The 19,535-nt window shown below is 34.9% G+C and overlaps 1 protein-coding gene across 1 annotated transcript in view; it reads left to right on the forward strand.

Moving 5' to 3' along the window:
• The window catches only part of PLCZ1 (phospholipase C zeta 1), a gene marked incomplete at both ends in the record, with an annotated part of 48,359 nt that overhangs the window by 16,648 nt on the left and 12,176 nt on the right, over nucleotides 1-19,535 (forward strand). The window contains 3 exons of the mRNA XM_084495056.1: nucleotides 6,635-6,862; nucleotides 9,192-9,348; nucleotides 11,000-11,116. Coding sequence (XP_084351182.1) covers nucleotides 6,635-6,862; nucleotides 9,192-9,348; nucleotides 11,000-11,116 — 502 coding nt within the window. The remainder of the gene's footprint in view (nucleotides 1-6,634; nucleotides 6,863-9,191; nucleotides 9,349-10,999; nucleotides 11,117-19,535) is intronic.

The raw sequence follows: 19,535 nt of genomic DNA on the forward strand, positions 1-19,535 counted from the left end.
CAGTTAGCACAGAATTAATTTTCTTCCTAGTAGCTGGTGGAATGCTGTGTTTTGGCTTAGAATGAGAAGAGTGCTGATAACACCCCGATGCTTTAATTGTTGCAGAGCAGTGCTTATACTAAGCCAAGGACATCTCAGCCTTTGCTCTGTCCTGCCAACGGGCAGGCTGGGGGGTGCAGTAAGAGCTGGGAGGGGACAGACCCAGGACAGGTGACCCAAACTAGCCAAAGGGGTATTCCATACCATCTGACGTCATGCTAAACAATATATAGGGGTGGCTAGCCGGGGGGAGGGGGCCGGACTGCTCGGGGTTAGGCTGGGCATCGGTCAGCGGGTGGTGAGCAATTGCATTGTGCATCACTTGTTTGTACATACTATTATTACTTTCGTATTATCACCATTGTATCATCATTATTATTATTGTTATTATTATTTTTGTTATTTTTTTTTTCCTGTCTTATTAAACTGTCTTTATCTCAACTCACGGGCTTCACTTTCCATTTCTCTCCCCCGTCCCAGAGAGGGAGGGGGGAGGGTGAGCGAACGGCTGCGTGGTGTTTAGCTGCCGGTCGGGTTAAACCACGACAGATTCACAGAATCACAGAATTGTTAAGGTTGGAAGGGACCTCTGAAGACCATTTGGTCCAACCCACCTTGAGCAAGTTGCCCAGGATCATGTCTAGGCAGCTTTTGAAGATCTCCAAGCTCCACAACCTCTCTGGGCAGCCTGTCAGTGCTGTGGCACCTGCATAGCACCGAAGTGCTTCCTGATGTTTAGGTTCTGTCTTCCTGTTTGTGCCCATTGACCCTTGTCCTGGCACTGGGTACCACTGAAAAGAACCTGCCTCCATCTTCTTTGTCTCATTACTTTAGGTATTTATATGAAAAAAAAAAAAACAAGATCCCCTCTGAGACTTCTCCAGGCTGAACAATCCCAACCCTCTCAGCCTCTCCTTATAGGAGAGGTGTTCCAGTTCCCTGATGATCTTGGTAGTCCTCCGTTGGACTCTTTCCAGTATGTCTATGTCTCTTGTACTGGACCCAGAACTGGACACAGTACTCCAGGTGTGACCTTACTAATGCTGAGTAGAGTGGAAGGATCACCTCTCCTCCTTTTTTCTAGAACTGCTTTCCAGCTGGGTTGCCCCCAGCGTGTACTGGTGCCTGGGCTTGTTCCTCTCCAAGTGCAGGACTTTGCTCTTTGCATGTTTGCTTAAAAGCACCTCAAAGCATAGCTACATTCGGTCTAGTTGTTGTACAAGGACCATATGTCTTCTGTAGTTCAGAATCAGTGTACTGCATCTGAATCATGGAGTCACTGCATTGCATACCACAAATATTATTTCCATGGGATATGTCCCTTACAAGATGTTTATTGTTATATAGACAATGCATACTTAATTTATCCATAGCTTAAAGTTTTTCATAAGTCAGCTCTGTAGAATGTGTCTGAACATGCATTAATGGATTCCATACTTATTCCTCACTTAAAGGTATGCTGTTTAGGTGAGATTCATTCTACTGAAACTTTAATGTTTTACAGTTATGTGATATGTATTCCACGGTAAGAGTTACCTGAATAATACCAGTGTCCTCAGATGATTTTCAGAAGTCTGAAATTATTAAACCATAATGTTGATGATGAGCAAAGGATAGGGCCATCTACATTTCACTTAGGTGCTCTGATCACATGAGAAAAAATATTAGAATTTTATTCTCCAGTAGAAGCCTGAATTTGTAAACTGAGTAGTAAATTTAAATTTTGGCTAGCATCTTTTTGAAGAAACACTTTTAGTCCACATTCAAAAGAAGTAGTTGAATCATATCTGTAAAACTAGGGACCTTGTGCACATTTAAGGCTTAGGTAAATTCATTATCCTTTGAGTGAGACAGATTCTTGGTCTTAAGTCTGCTTTTCTTAAGCAGTACAAAAGAGATCTTATGGAACCAGAAACAACCAATTGAAACTGCTCTTGGTGGGAGAAATTCTCAGTTAATATAATAAAGGTCTGTTTGTCTCCTATATCAGTTACTGTTCTACTTTTATCTATTTCATCTGGCGCACAATTCTGTAGGAAGCCAGCTAGTAAAGCCAGGAAGTAAATTGGATCAGAATTGTTAACACAGGTAACAGAAAGCACTGTTCTTTAAACCTGACAGTCTTCCAATTTCTAATAAAAGTGTAATTAAATGTATTAATTATTAGGGTGATTAAAGTTCACTATAGTTGTTCAGATATGAGACTGATTCAACAGAGTGATAAGAGTGTTCATTAGCATGGCTCAAGTACAACAAATACACTTGCTTAGAAACTGAATATAATGTAATAGACCAAACAACTCACCTGGCAAAAAAATCACTAGAAATAATGCAGTCAAGAGAATTGGTGTTTCTGCCTAGTTGAGTACTTTTACTAGCAAATGCTTAATGCATATTCATAATTATATTTGTATCCAGTGAGAAGGGAAAGCTTTGAAATCAGTTTCTTCTTTTGAAACTTTCCTGTGTAACTCATCTGTATTTAGATATTAACCTGTAACGTCCGTTAAACATTGGAATCATTGGAATAAAAAGGAAGAAATATAAAATACAGGAAAAAAAAAAAAAAAAAAAAAAGGTTATGCACTCTAATTCTCTAATCTAGCTTATTAACAGGTCACCTCTTGTCTTTACCATGCTTTTTAACAATGTGTTTGTAGAACCTATAGGATCCCTCAGAAATTTGACTCAGGACTAATTTGACTCAGGACTAACTAATTCAGACCTGCTTCTCTTTTCTCTCAGATTTCTTTTGCCAGGACCTTCAGTAACAGCTTCTATCCATCTCATGAGCCTGAAACATTAACTTGCTAGTGTGGAAATCCTCCTTAATAGTTAGCTACTGTTGTTCCTAATTTTGCTCATCCAATCAAGGGGTTCATGCAGCTCATATATGGCTTCCTACTTACATTCACATTTCAGTGTTCTACAAGATCCAAATCAAATGGTGCTTTTGATAGAAGATACCTAGGAGGTGCTCCTGATATATCCCTTTATCTCAGAGCTCAGACTTTACTGGTAGTTTTGGCTTAAAATATCTTGATTACTGGGATTTATAAGGCTGCCACGAAGACATCCATTCACAATTTTACTAATTAGTAGAATTACTAATGTAATTCTCTTCCAGAATCATCAAAGAATTCTGGATTTTTTTGTTTGTGTAACAGTTGTACTTAACAATATTGTCCTGTTATTTTCATTCAAGATAAACATTGTCAATGCCTCAAAAGCTTCCTCCATGTTAGGCTTTGTGAGAGGTGTCCCATCTTTACCCTGTATCAGTATTTAAACCAGTAATATAACACTTGAAATTAAAACTTTATCTGAAACTTTAAATTGATTTTAACCTTGTTACTTAGCAAGATTTTCAAGATTTGATATTCTTCTTACTAAGCACGGAAAGTTGATCGGTAAAGAAGAGAGGACATGCTGAATATAAATAGAAGAAGCTCTACTTCCCTTTTTATACTTATGTCATAATTCCAAGTTTTGTTCTGTGTGTTTCTGAGCGCTGAATTTTTGCTCCTAATATAAACATTAATTGCAGTAGTCAGTAAGTGAGTTTGTCTGATCCATTCCAAGTGCTTGTAAATTTTTCTTGGAGTATTGTGTTCAACAGTTCTGATTTATGTTGTACATTGAATTTACCAGAAAGCATATTTAGTACAAGAACTAAGTTTTCTTGATTTAAGTATTTAAATATTTTTTCCCAGTTGATTGTACCTGGAGGTTTACTTTTGCCAGTCTTCAAGTGCCCATTATGCTCTAAGGAAGATTTATAATGTTTTACATATATATATTTTTAAAAATATGTTTACAGTTTATAAATTCATAGATAGTAAAGGTGTATTTTCAAAACATTTTGTGTCTTACATTCAAATTAAAAAAGTGGGTCTTCAGATTTTCAGCTCATTATCTGCTAAAAAGATTCAAGACACAGTTATTCAAAAAGATGCTAAATGTTTATCACTGCTGATTGCCAACTAAAGGACTCAAATTTCACATAGTCTCTGATTTTGTAACCATAAATTTTTTATAAGTTCTTTTGAAGATCTATTAGAATTTCAGACTTAAAATGTCTGGCATGTCTTTTTCAGTTCATGTTCGATTTTTAATGGTTTGGGTTAACTGTTATTGGAATCTGCTTCTGGCCCCAAATTAGAAAAACAATTCTTCTTCCTACAGTATTTTCTGTAACTGTTTTTGAAAAGAGTACTATGATTTTAAAATGTTAACTTTACATTTTTTTCTCTACCTCAGGGTATTTACCTATTTTCCATAATAATAAATAAATAATTTTGGAAACTATGTGCCTTAAAATTTCAAAGCAAATTTAGAAACTATTTGCCTCAAAACTTCATGGCTACTTTTTATCTGATGACCCAGCCTATGGTCTTCCTTTACTTAAAGCAAATTTACATAAAATAGTCATTAATATATCCATGGAAAAGTTTTTTTTTATATACCAGGAATTTTTGATTTGTAGAATTAAATCTTACCTATGAACATCAAAACACCAGATCAAATGAGGATAGAATAGCTTTTAAATATTGGGACATAAAAATATACAAAAGAAAATTCAGAACTCTTTAAAATTTAAGAAATACTGCTTATATTAAAACTCTTCTAAAAATATCACAGAAAAAGAATGGGTGCATCAATAAGAAATGAAGGAGTTGTTAAAGGGCATCCTTATTCTGAATCACCCATGCAGAGAGACTAATCAAATCTTACACTAGCATGACATTGATAGATATTAAGCATAGGATATCTCATTCCACTGGCACAGTGATGCACTAATAATACTGGATCTGAAGGAATAAGGAGACTATCAGCAACAAGGACAGCAATTTAAATAAATGGAATGTCAATTTCATTCCCCACATCTCTCATTTCTATTATAAAACTTCATTTTTACATGTATGTTTCTATCATTCAAGTTTTTCATATGTATTCAATGGATATGTTAAAATGCGATATTTGCCACACACATAAGTTCAGTTATCCTTTATTTAATGTGTTCGTTCCTTGTTTCTATAACTTTCCCACAGTATAGCCTTCCTTTTCACTATTGCATTTGAGTCTTATGGAATATTTTTGTGGATCACTTTATCCAAGAACCTGAATAAGTTCTGGTACTCATTGACAGTTCTTGTATACAGAGGTAAAGATGAATGTCTACTACATAACTGCTGTTTTACAGTGAAGATTATTTCATAAGTGAGATTCATACTTACAAGTATCAGAGGCATAGATGAAAGACATCTTATTGGAAATAAAAGTTAATGACATTTTTCCCAAGTCCCTCATTATGGAATTAGTGATCTTACTAGTGAAAAAATACTTTGTTATTCAATTAGTGAAAATTTACTAGATAAAAAAAAATAAAGAAAAAGAAATGATCATTTGAATAATTCTATATTTCATCCAAACTTAATCAAATTATATACATACTAATGCAAATATTCCTCTTCATGACTGTCTAAAAAGATAATGTTCAGTCTTCTCAAATAACAAGCTTAGGTTTAATATTACTGTAGTTTGTTTTCTTTTATTTTCTTCTTTCCTCCCCAAAACTCATGGATTTGAGCACTATATGCTGTGAACTAGCTATTCATTTAATTACAGAATGTTTCCCCATATCCGTGTCTGGATACTCAGATGATTCTTTTTAAGAAAGGCTGTGCAACACCATAGTAATTGTGTACAGAGAAAAAATGAGAGATATCTTCAGCATTCAACTTACTAACGGTTATAAAGATTTGTATAGTTTTTCAAAGCACTATGCTGGTTGAGTAAGATGCTGTTAGAAAATTCTACTTCCAAGTTAATAATCTCTGAAAACCCTTATTGATAGATGACTAACTACTGGACTAGAGGTCTTTACTTTTTCTAGCAAAAGTGATAGTAATCTCAGTCCTCTCAGCTTCATATGAAACATGTCCATTTAAATATGACATAAAACAGAGAAAACTCTCAGGCAACAAATTACCAAGTTCTGTTAATTTGCCTGAATAGGTAAGCTCAGCATGACTCTATTCTCAACAACAATAACATAATATCAAAAGTTTTAAATTAATGTGTTAAATAGATATGCACTAATGTACTAATCAAACAGCAGCTTTAGCAGTTAGCATTAAAAAAAAAAAAAATCTTCAAATGAAGGTAAAATAAATGTCTATATGTCTACATATAAAAATGAATTAATGCTTAGTAAAATAAATAAATAAATAAATAAATAAATAAATAGAATTCCTATGTTTTAACTGGTCATCACCTCTGATACTTCTTACCTTAATCTTGATCATAGCTCCAATATCTGTGTGGTGGAGATTTTTTTTTCCCTGTTGTGTGGTTAGATATTCACATTCAATTATTTACTTAGATCCCCAGTCTGTTTTTGTTTGTTTTGTTTGCTTTTGAAACCTGCATCATTTATAACTGCATTCACTGCTTTGTGCTACCTCACTTCATTATATATAATAAACAGCTTTGAAAGAGGGTTAAACAAGATATCTTGATATGACTAGATATGAAGACCTACAATTCATCCACACATAATTCTAGTTACTATTATTTAATCTCTTTTCTACAGGCATTAAAATTCAAAATATTGGTAAAAAATAAGAAAGTTGGAACAATTGAGGAAACTATGCTCAGGAGAGGTCAGGACAGTCATGGTGAGACAGGGGAAATTTCTGAAGAGGAGTATTCATCAGAAGAAGATGAGACTGATGAGAAAGCCGCTCTTCAGCCAAAGGGTAATTCCTCAAAAAGAAAAGGTGAAAATAAACCTTCATCAACACCCCGAAAAAAGGCAAAGGTAAAAAACATCCATCTTGATTTAATTTAGAAAACTCATAGCTCTGTGTCAGCTTGTTTTGTTGTTGTTGTTGTTGTTTGTTTGTTTGTTTTGTTTTTTAAGAAGGAATATAGCTTATATCTCAGAATAGAGACTCAATTTAAAAAGCATGCTTTAAAATTGCTTACAGTAATATGTTTTGAAATACTAATTTCCAGCTCACAGTTTTGGAGTTTTCCTGATTGTTTCACAACACTCCAACTGGAGCATGTTTTAGTATTCAACAACAAAGAAAGCCTTCCCTGTGATCCTCTACAAAATGCATCTGCATTTTTCATTTTCAAGTCTTTTGCTCATCCTGGGTGCTCACTAACACAATAGGCCCACCTTCCTTGTTGGTCCCAAGGTCCTCCTGTAACTTCACAAATACACTTACAGTGGTTCCTGACGATGAAGGACACAGTTTTCTATTCTACCCTGCAGTCCACCAGTCTGTCTTGGAGATTTTGAACAGTTCCCCTATTCCCCAATTCTCTTCTGAATTTATGCATAAAATTAGGTGTAGACTTCTGGTTGCACTAGAACTTTGTTAAGCACTTTTTATAATAGAAAAGGTATTTTAATATTTATTATGTAAAGACTTAACATTAAATACTACTTCTGAAAGAGACACTATAAAAAATGGATGTAATTTTCTTTCTGATATTCAAATTGAACTTACTCATTTTGTTAACCAAATAGTAGCTCTGTACCATGGAAACCCATCACTCCACCAGCTTTCAAACTGCTTTCTTCAAGTTTTTAGGCAGGCAGGAAGCACCTAATATCCAGACATCTTTGCACATCATGCTATGATTATATGAATACAGATAGACTGTCAATGCTTCTCAGAAGTCAGCATTTTGCTGAGAGGCAGTGGATTCTTCAGTGTCTTTTTTTTTTTCTTTTTTTTTTTTCCTCAGTGATTTAAATTTCAAGATTTTTGTTTCTTTCTCTTTCTGCCTGGTATGGAGATATAGCAAGGAAAAATTCTGTGGAAGGATGAAATCCTCTGAACAGGGAAGAACAAATTTCTGGATAAGAGGATCACATATATTTGTAATATCATGTTGCAGACCAGAACATATACCACATACATCTCGATCAGTAGCAACCAGAGATGCCACATTGCACAGGCAGAAGAGAACATGATGTCTGGAGTCCCCCTCTATTGCACTGGGAGTATTTATTCTGGTGCCCTACTCCATTGCTCCATTAGGAGGGCACAAGAATATTTGAATCCACACCTGAGATACTCTAGTGACACTGTAGGCTTTGGCTGCATCACTGCTTTCCATGTCCAGAGAGTTACATTATTCAGGAATTCTGTGACAGTAGACTCCTATTGCTCCTCTTTGGACATAGCACCAGAATAAGTAACATGCTTAAATTCTGTGTAGTTTAAGAGCCATGAGTTAGCAATTCCTATAATTATGTCAGATGAGAACTTGCTTTCAAAAGCTAAAACGGAATGTAAACATTATTAACATCAGCAGCTCTTTTCTGGCTACTACCACTGATTGGCTCATAAGTACATGTTAAGTCAAATGAAGAGGTCACATAGTACATCAGTTTAAGAAGTAAATGCTTGTAAGAATTTCAAGTCACTTCCACTGTACACCAGCCTTTGTTTTTGCTTGCTTTGGTAATGAAGTAAGACTAAACAAAGACTTTGGCTAGAGAACTTTCCATCTTGATTAAGTACAGAGTTTACATAACTTCAGAACAATACATAGAGGAATGCACTGATGACTGATTTGCTTGATGTGGTAAAATATTCTCCTGATATCTACTTTTTATAGTTGAGTTTGTGTTGTTAACATAAATGCTGTCTACTTTTTCTTTTTTTTTTTTTTTTTTCCCCTCCAAGTACTTCCTACCAGTATAGCTTTCCTACCACTTCATGTATTTAGGAATATGAAGTTGGACGTATATTTTAAATGAGTACTACAAAAAGCCATGAAAAATGACTTTAGTTTATATACCAGTCTCAAAAGCAGGGAAATGTTAAGGCTTTCCAAGAGCTGTCCAGCCCTAAACCAGGAAGCCTTGGAAGCATCCCTTCATTCACTCCATACCTACTGTGATGAACACAGGACAATAACCTTTATTGTCTCTGACTGGATCACCTCTTACTATCAAAAATCATATCTTAAGCTCAAATAGATATTAATTGTGACATGTTTTCCCATGCTTTATGCATCTAATGTGATGCTTCTTCTGAATCGTTAAGAATAATCATGACATACACATTATTGTGTGTTTTTTTTTTTTTTGCTATTCTTACATTATTTCATATTATGATTATTAGATTAAGAAGATAAAGATTGCCATTGAGTTGTCAGACCTTGTGATTTATACCAAATCTGAGAAGTTTGTAAGCTTCGAGCATTCACTAGCTAATCAGAAGTGCTATGAAAATAATTCAATTGGAGAGGTTAAAGCGCGAAAATTTGTTAAACATTCAGGTAATTTCTTTTGATTTAACCACATAAATATTACCATGCTATGGTTCATTGCTTAGGAATTGGAAGGGTTAGGAATCTTTATGAAATGCACAATGTCCAATTTTATTTGGTTGTTTCTATAAGATTGTTTTAGAAATACCTCATCATTTGAACTGCATTTTTATGTTTTCAGTGGGTTTTGTGAGCAAATTTGAAATTCAAAGTTGTTTTAATTTCATATAGTTTTATAAGAACAAATATTTACACAGTATACAAAATGCACGAATACCTTTTGATTCATTTTGTCCCTCCATCAAATGAATTAATAGTTTCAGTCAATACTTGAAAAATGTAAGGAACAGATTTTTTTTCCTTACATTGTTTGTAGTCCTCAAAGAAGTTGAGTATGTAGTACCCCTGGCTCTGATGATAACTGCAGATAAAAGAAATCACATGAAAGAATGAATAAACCCCATAGCAAGCAGTCTGTTCCATTGCACCACATCTTTCACACAGGCCAAGCTGGATTATTCAAAACTCCTTCTGTGTTGGGATATTTCCATTTGGTGCAGCTTCTGCTGTTTTAACTCCAGCTGTCTACTGGCAGTCTTCAGGGAGTATTAAGAACATGAGAATGAAGTCTGCCACAAACCCATTCATTTAGGACCAGTCCAGCTGCCACCCACTTCTCTGTGGAGATGAATCGATGGTTGGCTAGGTGAATGGTGCTGAATGACATTAAAGCAAGTAGGTTTTTGCCAGCTGTTCATAGTCAAAGTCCTCTTTAGTCTGTCTAGCAATCTTGTAAATCTAAAAGTATTTTGTATTAAAATTAGGGGGCAGGGAGAGGATGGAAAGTAAGAAAATGGTGATCCTGGAAGTGTAAAGCTTTCTATTTAATCACTTAACTGGAATAGTTCAGATAGAAATCATTCTAGGTTTTCCACATCTCTGTGGTTTATTCTTTTTTTGGGGGGAAGGAACACTGCTAGGAGCAAGAAATTCAACTGACTTGAATAGTTAACATCTTCTGAAGATTGCAAAGTAGTCAGTTAAGTATATTTTAGAAAAGTGTTGCTCACTGGTATTGAGATTATTCATTCTATTTACTTAAACCTCAAAACAGCAATCAAGCTTAAATTGTTTTAGGATAGATTTTTTTTTTTTTTTTCTTCCAATTGAACAATTCAAGAATGAGTGGGCTTTTAAGCAAATTTCCTGTTTTGTGTCTTTCCCATTTTCCAGGGGAACGTAGTGGGTTTTAGTGTCAAAGATGTGTATTTAGCTAATAAAAAGGTAAAGAAATAGAATACTTCCCTGAAGGAATGATCCTCAGTTATTGAACCTTTAACAATAATCTGCACTATACTCCCACATTTTAAGGTTTAAAAACAGGAGTTTAAACATATCTCCAAGTGTCACATATACTACTGTATTGTGTAGAAAAGCCATGAAATGATTAAAAAAAAAAAAAAAGGAAAAAAGCATACACACAAAAAAGCTGGATCAGATTATTATATTTTTCTTATTATTTATTCAAATAGGATCTCTCTCCCTTTTTAAAAATAAAATAAAATAAAATAAAATAAAATAAAATAAAATAAAATAAAATAAAACAAAATAAAACAAAATAAAGTTTGTCTTACCAAAGTTTTATCATTCTGTTTTTCAGGTAATGAGTTTGTTTCACATACTTCACGATTCATTACAAGAATCTACCCCAAAGGGACAAGAACAAATTCTTCAAATTATAATCCTCAAGAGTTCTGGAATGTGGGGTGTCAAATGGGTATGTATGTTTGCAGACTGTTGCATCAAAGGCTTTGCAGACTATAGAGAAAAAAGATTTTTTTTCCTTTCCATAATATTTTTTGTGACATATGAGTTACATATTTTTCCCTCACTGGCTAGACTTCTCCTTCTGTCTACATATTTAGGTAATTTTTACATCCCAGAGTCCAGGAATTCTGATATAGGATAATGAAGAAGAATATTATTTTCAATTATTTACTTTTGTAATTAATTTCAATTATGTTATAATTAATTATAATTATAACATTTTAAAAAATAACTATAGTCACATGCTAAACTTTCCAAATTATTGTAGTTCATCAATTCCTTTAAACTACTGTTTTTTGATTTTGTGTTTTATTGAATACCAAGAAAAACACTGTTTAAAATAATGCAACATTATTAAGCTTTGAACCTTGGTTTGTACTACTCCCAGCTCTAAGACTAAATGAAGCATAATTTAATCTTATGAAACACTGTCATGAAAACATATAAACAACTTTCATGAGCTAAGACATAACTTTCTTATTTTACTTCATATAACTCCATTTTTTATTAATAATTCTCTGGTATTTCTTTGTGGCTGTCTGCATGGAGAATCTAAAATATAATTCATATTTTACTGCCTGTCTGCTTGGGCTGAAATTATTATGTTAACTATGTTACCTTAGTTTTAGAGGTAGAAGTTAGCACACTGCTCATTAAACAGTGTACTTCCAGAAATAAATAAATAAATAAATAAATAAATTGCAATGTTCCTTTCAAGAAAATTAAAATGGGTTACATTCTTTTGCAATCTGTATTAATCAAACTCCATAACCTCTGCTTATTTGTCAGCTGTGGCTAAACTATCACCAGAGCATGTTTATAGGAGAACATGGGAATGGTAGCTTATTTATTTATTTATTTATTTTCTACCTTTCTTATTTTCCCCTTTTATTATTATTTAATTCATTTTCAACTGAGGTCTAGCACTCCCTGTGGAGAATAGAAGCTGCTGCCTGTTTAGCTAAATGTAGGAATTGTTGGAATGCAATTGCTTTTTTGCTAAGGCTACCCTATAGAATTAAATTACAAGAGATGATGGAAAGGTATATACATGTATGTGTGATCTAGGAATGTACACAGTAATTAAATCCTCATCTGAGCCATCTGCTGGACTGCTGGTGGTTTTGTGTGACTGGAGGGGCAGCAATGCAGGAGCTGTGGGCACAACAATTACCATTGGTGTCAAGAATTTCCAGAGTATGATATGCTACTGCGAAGAAGGACTCAAACACTTCTGATCATCAGAATACCAAGGCAGAGATGCCACTGTCTTCAGTGATTGTGTACATGCAAAGTAAATTCTGTGTCTCCATTTTCAATGTATTTCAAAGTACGTTTGTTCCTTGAACAATGAAATAATAACTTCTTTTCTCTTCAGTTCAAGTTAGTTTTTAATTTGAAGGTGTTAAAACTAGGCATGAATTCTCTCCTCAGCAGGCTTGGAAAATCCTCTCACCTGTAGAAAAATCTTCTCACCTGTAAGCACTTTCCCCCTTTCAGTGGCATCATCTTTTTGTTCTTCAGTTTAAACAAATTCAGTTACAAAATGTTTTTCTAAGTCAGTCTCACAGTTTCCTCAGCCTTAGGTGAAGTAGAAAGCAACGTGTTTTTTTTCAGGTGTACATATATTCTGTCTTTTATTTTGACTACAGCAAGGCCATCTGAGGGAGACTGTGAGGTGAGCAGGGCAGTTTGCCGTAGGCTGCCAGCTTTGAGAAGTGAAAGGGATGGTCTCACTTTATTGCAATACAATGCACACTCATACAGAGACAGGCACCATTTTCACTCTCCTGTAGGGCCCTGGAGCTTATGGGCACCTTTGCAAAAGGCTTCCTTTTAGACGTTTCCTTTCTCAGCATCAAAATGCCTTCTATTTCAAGTTACTTTCTCAGAACTGCTTTTAATAGTGTGCTCTTTCCAATCAATCATGCACATTAATATTTACTGCATCCCCAATTACTCTCCTACAGTACTTGGAAGGAGCATCATGCCACAGCTGTCACTGAGAGATTGCTCTTCCCACTCCTGTGGCCTTGACTTCAAGCAATGGAGGACAGCTCCAAACCTAAATTCCTTACTGTTTGCTGTCCCCATAACCAAGCTAGACCATGCAGTCAGTGCTGCACAGCTGAGGTAGTGTAGGAAGCAATTACTAGGGAGGTTGTGTGAATTTCTCTGCTCAGTGCTAGCTGCTCGCTGAAAGAACTGAAGTGTACTCAGACCCACAATAATTCTCTCATTGTTACTAATTCTGCTTCCCATCCTTACAGTTGTGTTGTGGTATAATTTAACAGCCTTACTGGGAGTAAAAAATTACTAGTTATTTTAAATTTTATTTGTATCTGTGCTGTTATGGATGTTTATTTATGGTACAGATTTGGTCTTGGGCTATGCTATTGCTGGAAGTATCTTGCCATTACCATACCATTTGAAATTTGTTTCATTATATTCTGTCTTTGAGGTTAATCTTCACTGAACTTGATGTCTTGTTAATGTGGGATTATTTATTTGTGGTTGTGCTCTCTCTGTACTATCTGCATTGCTATTAGAAACTGGTAAATTTGTTTCGTGCTTAGAGGAAGCACTGGCCTGAGGTCCTTACTTCTGAATTGAATCATCTCTTGGGCTTATCATACTGCAGTTTACTAGATTTATTTTTAGCCTTTAAATCTCAGCAACGATCTCTTTAAAGAATATTCATTTGTTAGATCTCAGACAGGACTGAAGTCTCTCATAATGATTACACTGACCATTAACTCATCGTATACTTTAATTCAAAGTCATTCTAAAGATTTTTATACCAAACATACGATTTTTGCTGTACAGGGGCTTTGTGTCCCTTCCTGGAAGAATTAATAATATGCAGGAAGTGGTTAGATCTGCCCTCTTGGTCAGATCACTTGCATCTTCATTTAAGAAACATTTTTCTCATGGGAATAAGCTGATTACAAGTCTTCACATATATCATTTCTAAGCCATGCCAGACCCAGTCTTGATTCCCTAATCTGTTTTAGATAACCATTTGGCAGAAATGGGACTGCACTACAAAATGTAGCTTTCAAAACTTCACTCAGTGAACCTTGTGCTGATGCACTTCCTCTAATTTAACTCAGATTTTTTAATTTCTGTGTCTATCCTGTGTTCCTATATCCCACAAATCCCACAAATGGTCTCTCTACCATTGCACTCTATCTCATGCATGTAAGTATTCCCTCTAGTTCATGGGATTTTCAGATTTCTTCTGTCCTGTTACCCTTCTTCAGTTCCTTTAACTCTCCCCATACCTGCTAGGTTAATCTTCCCACTTACCTTTAAGTTCCTCCAACATCTGTAAGTGCTCTGGGTTGGCAGATAAATATCGTAGGTTTTGTTCAATATAATACTGCCTTCCAGGCCTCTGCATCTTGTAAATGATGAGATCTGAGTAATTCCTTCACTTTCATTACTGATAAACCCCAAACAATGCATTCTGCTATATCTTGCCATCAATTTTCTCTAAACTGGTTGCAACATATTAACTTGGAGCAGTCTGTCACTCTGCTAAACTGGGATGAAATGAGCCAACAGGCTCAAGATTTGCTGGGACTGACGAAGAGAATTATGTAACTGTGTAAACCTAATTTTCAGAGGAAGACAAGTTAAAAACCACAGTAAAAAGCACAGAGTTCCCACGAAATCGCTTTTCCATATCACTGTGCACTCAGTGCCCATTCTCTGAAAATTGAGTCTCATAAGAACAGGATAGGTTTTGTGAACAAAGAGGTCTTATGGAGAAAAATACCCACAAAAACTTTTTATAGTCTGGAAAAATTAGTATGCCTCCTGCATATAACTGCAGTGTATCACTGGAAAGAACTGGTTTGGCATATCTGTATCTCTCTTTTATTCACTAAATAAAATGGAAAGTAAGGATCTATGCATGGAAAGAAATTTCAGGACAGTTATTTAAATAAACAGGTATCAATTGTTTTATATTAGTTGAGAAAAGCAAAGAAAAAACAAAAACAAACAAACAAAAAACCCTCAGTGAAACATGAAAAGAGGAAGAACTAAATATCCTTTTGAATATGTCCTTTTTATGCAGTAGAAAATGTTTTCTCATATATAACAACAACCCACAGTACTGACCAAAAAATTCAGTAAATTATATGGGAAAGCCACGGTATGGCAGGTACGGGATTTTGTTTTAGAAGAGCCAGTATAGAGCATATTTTTTCTGAAGCACTCATAAAAATTTATATGCTACTGTGAAGGTTCGACTATTTGTATAATGGAATTTTTATCGAAGGTTTTGTTTTGGTGTGTGAGATTGAAATGCAGCTTAGCAATTTTATCACATCTGTCATGTGGCTAAATTTTGTGTGCAATAGTATGACAAAAATTATTGCATGAAAAGATTAGTGAAAAAGAATTCTCTATGTAGTTTTGAATGTAACCTCTAAAGCTATTTAGGGAAATGAAAACCATTTATTCAGATCTTGGTACATCTCACCTGTGCAGATGGAATTGACCATCAGTTTGACTTGACTAGGATTGTGAGCGAGTGAAAACTTAAAGATGAGACAGAATTTGGAAAGCCTCTTAAATAAAACAGAGAGCAGAAATTCACTAATTTACTTCAGAATTTTCTGTTATTACATAATTGTATACAAACTCTATTTAGCTTTCTCTCAGGAAAAATGGCAAAACTAGTGACAACAGAACTGCTCTCTCTTTTTTTTTTTCTCTTCTCTTCTCTTCTCTTCTCTTCTCTTCTCTTCTCTTCTCTTCTCTTCTCTTCTCTTCTCTTCTCTTCTCTTCTCTTCTCTTCTCTTCTCTTCTCTTCTCTTCTCTTCTCTTCTCTTCTCTTCTCTTCTCTTCTCTTCTCTTCTCTTCTCTTCTCTTCTCTTCTCTTTTCTCTTCTCTTCTCTTCTCTTCTCTTCTCTTCTCTTCTCTTCTCTTCTCTTCTCTTCTCTTCTCTTCTCTTCTCTTCTCTTCTCTTCTCTTCTCTTCTCTTCTCTTCTCTTCTCTTCTCTTCTCTTCTCTTCCCTAAAATCTATTTAACAGATTTGGTCATAGGAAGTTTAGATATTCCCACAATCTTAATAAACGCTATATCCTTTAGAATATGTGATGGAGTGTCAAATTTAGTAAAGGAATTTATAAAATAATGGAATAGAATTTTATGAAAAATACAGACTCTTCCAATTAAAAGATGGTGAGATACTACTCTTTCTATTTATAAACATGCTTAATTTACCAGTATGATAATTTTCTATTTTTGGTTATGATTTCTACTGGATTTTTTCTAACACTGCAGAAGTATAAAGCTAGCTCTATAACATGCCTTTTTCAACTGATAATGCTCTATCTGAAAAAAAGAAAAAATGAGTAGTCATTGCATTATAGCTTTGAATTGTTGCTGCTTGAATTTCTAGTGCAATCTGTGAAGTGACATGCTTTAATGTTTTTATTTGTATGCCTGGTTAAGTTATTAGAATGTCTTAACAGCTCTTCACAGTATATGTTGTTGCAGTTAGATACTAAGTGAGCACTCTTAATCTGGCATTGTGATCCTCAAAACCTTGCTGATGACAATTCTAAACAATGTCTATGACATGGGAAAGACAGATGCATCACAGTATTTAATCTTTGTACATTCTACATCTAAAAGTCTAATAGTTAGTCTCCATGCATTAAACAAAACCTTAGATGTGTTTGCAGAACTGGTTAGAGATTTTTGTACACAAACTGAAACGGGTCGTCTGCTCAAAAGCAGGAGATGAATCTGACACGTCGTACACCCCATGGCAAAACACACACAGGCTGTTCTGGGCAGGTATCCTTGCAGTCTGGAACTCATTCTTCGTTTGGGCTTGTAGTGGCCTTATCCCACAGCTGAGTCATGGAGAATGTGCTTTCAGGTTGGAAATAGGAGGATTTTCTTCTCCATGAGTAGCTAGGCATTGAAATAGGTTGTCCAGGGAGTCACCGTCCCTGGGGGATGTTTAAGGAAAAGTTATATGTGTTTTTTAGGGACATGGTTTAGTGGGTGATATTGGTGGTAGGGGGACTGTTGGAATAGATGATCATGGAAGTCTTTTCCAACGTTAATGATTCTATAAGGAAGACAGGAGAGAATTTCCTGCTAGCTCCCAGCATAACCAATGCCCCAGAAGAATGAAAGCAGAAAGCATTAAAAAAACATCTTTTCATTTTCCACTCCATCTCAATTGAGGTTTCAAGGATAGGACTAGTCATCATAGGTCACCTGCTGGTTCACAGAAAGGGGTTACATAGCTATGTTATTACTTAGGAAGTGAAAGTTAAATCTTGCACAAATGACTTAAATCTTACTCAATACAGTTGAATAGTCTGTTCTGAAAAGATAATATGATATCAAACAAAATGTGCTTATTACTAACAAAGTCATGTAGTTGTTAAAAAAAAAAATCCACAGTTGTAATAGATTACAGGCTGCAATGGTTTAAGGAAATTAAACTAAAAGGTTTTCTTCACATCTTAATGTCTGTTTCCAGATGTTCCCAAGCCAATGGGACAGCAATTAGAATTACAGACTCCATGGACATGATTAATCTCATACTAAAGTATGGACCCACTTTTGGTTACACTGTCACTTAAGCTTCATTGACTAGATACTCACTAGCTCTCGTAGGGCAGATAACTCATGTATAGACAAGTTAGGTAGAATAATATCTCCCTGATAAATTAAACCATTTAAATACACTCACCTTTCTGTTGGTATGGATCCATGGGCTGGAAGGTGTTTTCAATTAAGATTGAAACTGCCATGTTTATGACAAAGGTCTTGGTTACTCTGAAGCCTGCTTCTTTTTAGACAGTTGTGCCTTTTTTTTTTTTTTTTTTTGGGGGGGGGGAGGAGGAGGGGAATAAATGCTATAACTTCAAAGCAAAGAAACACACAAATTTAATTCTGTCAGCATTTTGTTGGCAGCAATGATGAAAATATTTTTTTCCAGCTATCTTCACTAAATCCACAATTGCAGAAAACTAATGGAACACTAAATAATTTACCTGAGATCTAGTCAATTTAAAAGAAAGACAGAAGAAACTGCAGGGACACAATGGTCTCTGAACTCCTTGCTGACCTTGCTCTAAATGCTGTGTTAGAAAGTCAGACTGAAACACAGAAGGGAAGCTGGTAGTATGCTGTGTTCTGCCAAGAAACACAAAGCAAGCAAATTTAAAAAATGATTTTCAAAAAGTACCTATTTCATATGTGAAGTAAATGCGATGACAACCAAAAGATGCTGAGACTTACACTGAAGTGTAACTTCCAGTCTGACACACTAATTAAATAAATACATTTAAAAAAAATAGATTTTAGATTTGATAGTTTATCAGAAATGCATTAGTTACTTTTCCCCTGAAAACCTCACAAGAAAGGTTCCCTAATTGAAACCAGTTGTAGATATTCTTGGGTAATGGACAATGGATGATTTTTAATCACCTGATATCTGTTTTCCAGTAGAGCTACGTGTATTATGTAGGAACAATGTCAACAATTATAAGCATTAGAATGAATTCATAAAAATTTCTGATGACAATGTCTGTAGAACAACAGTATTGAATTGGCCCAAAGACAATAAGGTCATGCTGACTGTTTGCATATGCTGAGCATGATGTGTCAGACAGTTATGCATGTCACTCAGTTTGCTCTTACTACAGCAGAATACCTTATGATGAGAGTCATTCATAAATTAAGTTTCTGTAGAACGAACATCCATTTCAAAATGATGTGATAAGCATTATGTGGTAAATAAAGCTAGAAATAATAATTTCTAATTGAATAGCTAAAGCCTGTTTTATTCTGTAAGAAGAAGAAATACATACAGTTTAACCAAATTCCTTGATCAAAAAAAAAAAAAAAAAAAAAAAAAAAAAAAAAAAAAGATGATATATAGGTGGTATGTCAAAATTTAAACTGTTGAGTGAAAATGAGTGAAGAACATGGTAAGGAAACAACTCCTTGTATACTTTTCTTTCTGTGGTAGGTAGTCAGATTTGTTCATAAAGTTTGGATGGGATCTCACCCATTCACTGGCTTGGCAAGAGGGTTGAAGCACCATAAAGATTAAAAACAAAACAAAACAAAACAAACACACAACACAATAACTCATTAAGCCTAGGGCAAAGGGGATGTGGAGGACATTTAAAAGACTGACTTCGGGTGGTGTTTCTACCAGCCTTAATTTACAAGCACCCAGAGAATGCAACGGAAATCAGCATGACATGTTAAGGCAGGACCACAATAGCGAGTAACACTCAGGCTCAGAACAGCCTGAAGAGGCTGCCATAATTTGTCAGAGTCTTAATTATGCTGGATTTTTTTTCTAGTTTCTCAGATA

The sequence above is a fragment of the Aythya ferina genome, assembly GCF_964211825.1.
Source record: "Aythya ferina genome assembly, chromosome: 1".
NCBI lineage: Eukaryota > Metazoa > Chordata > Aves > Anseriformes > Anatidae > Aythya > Aythya ferina.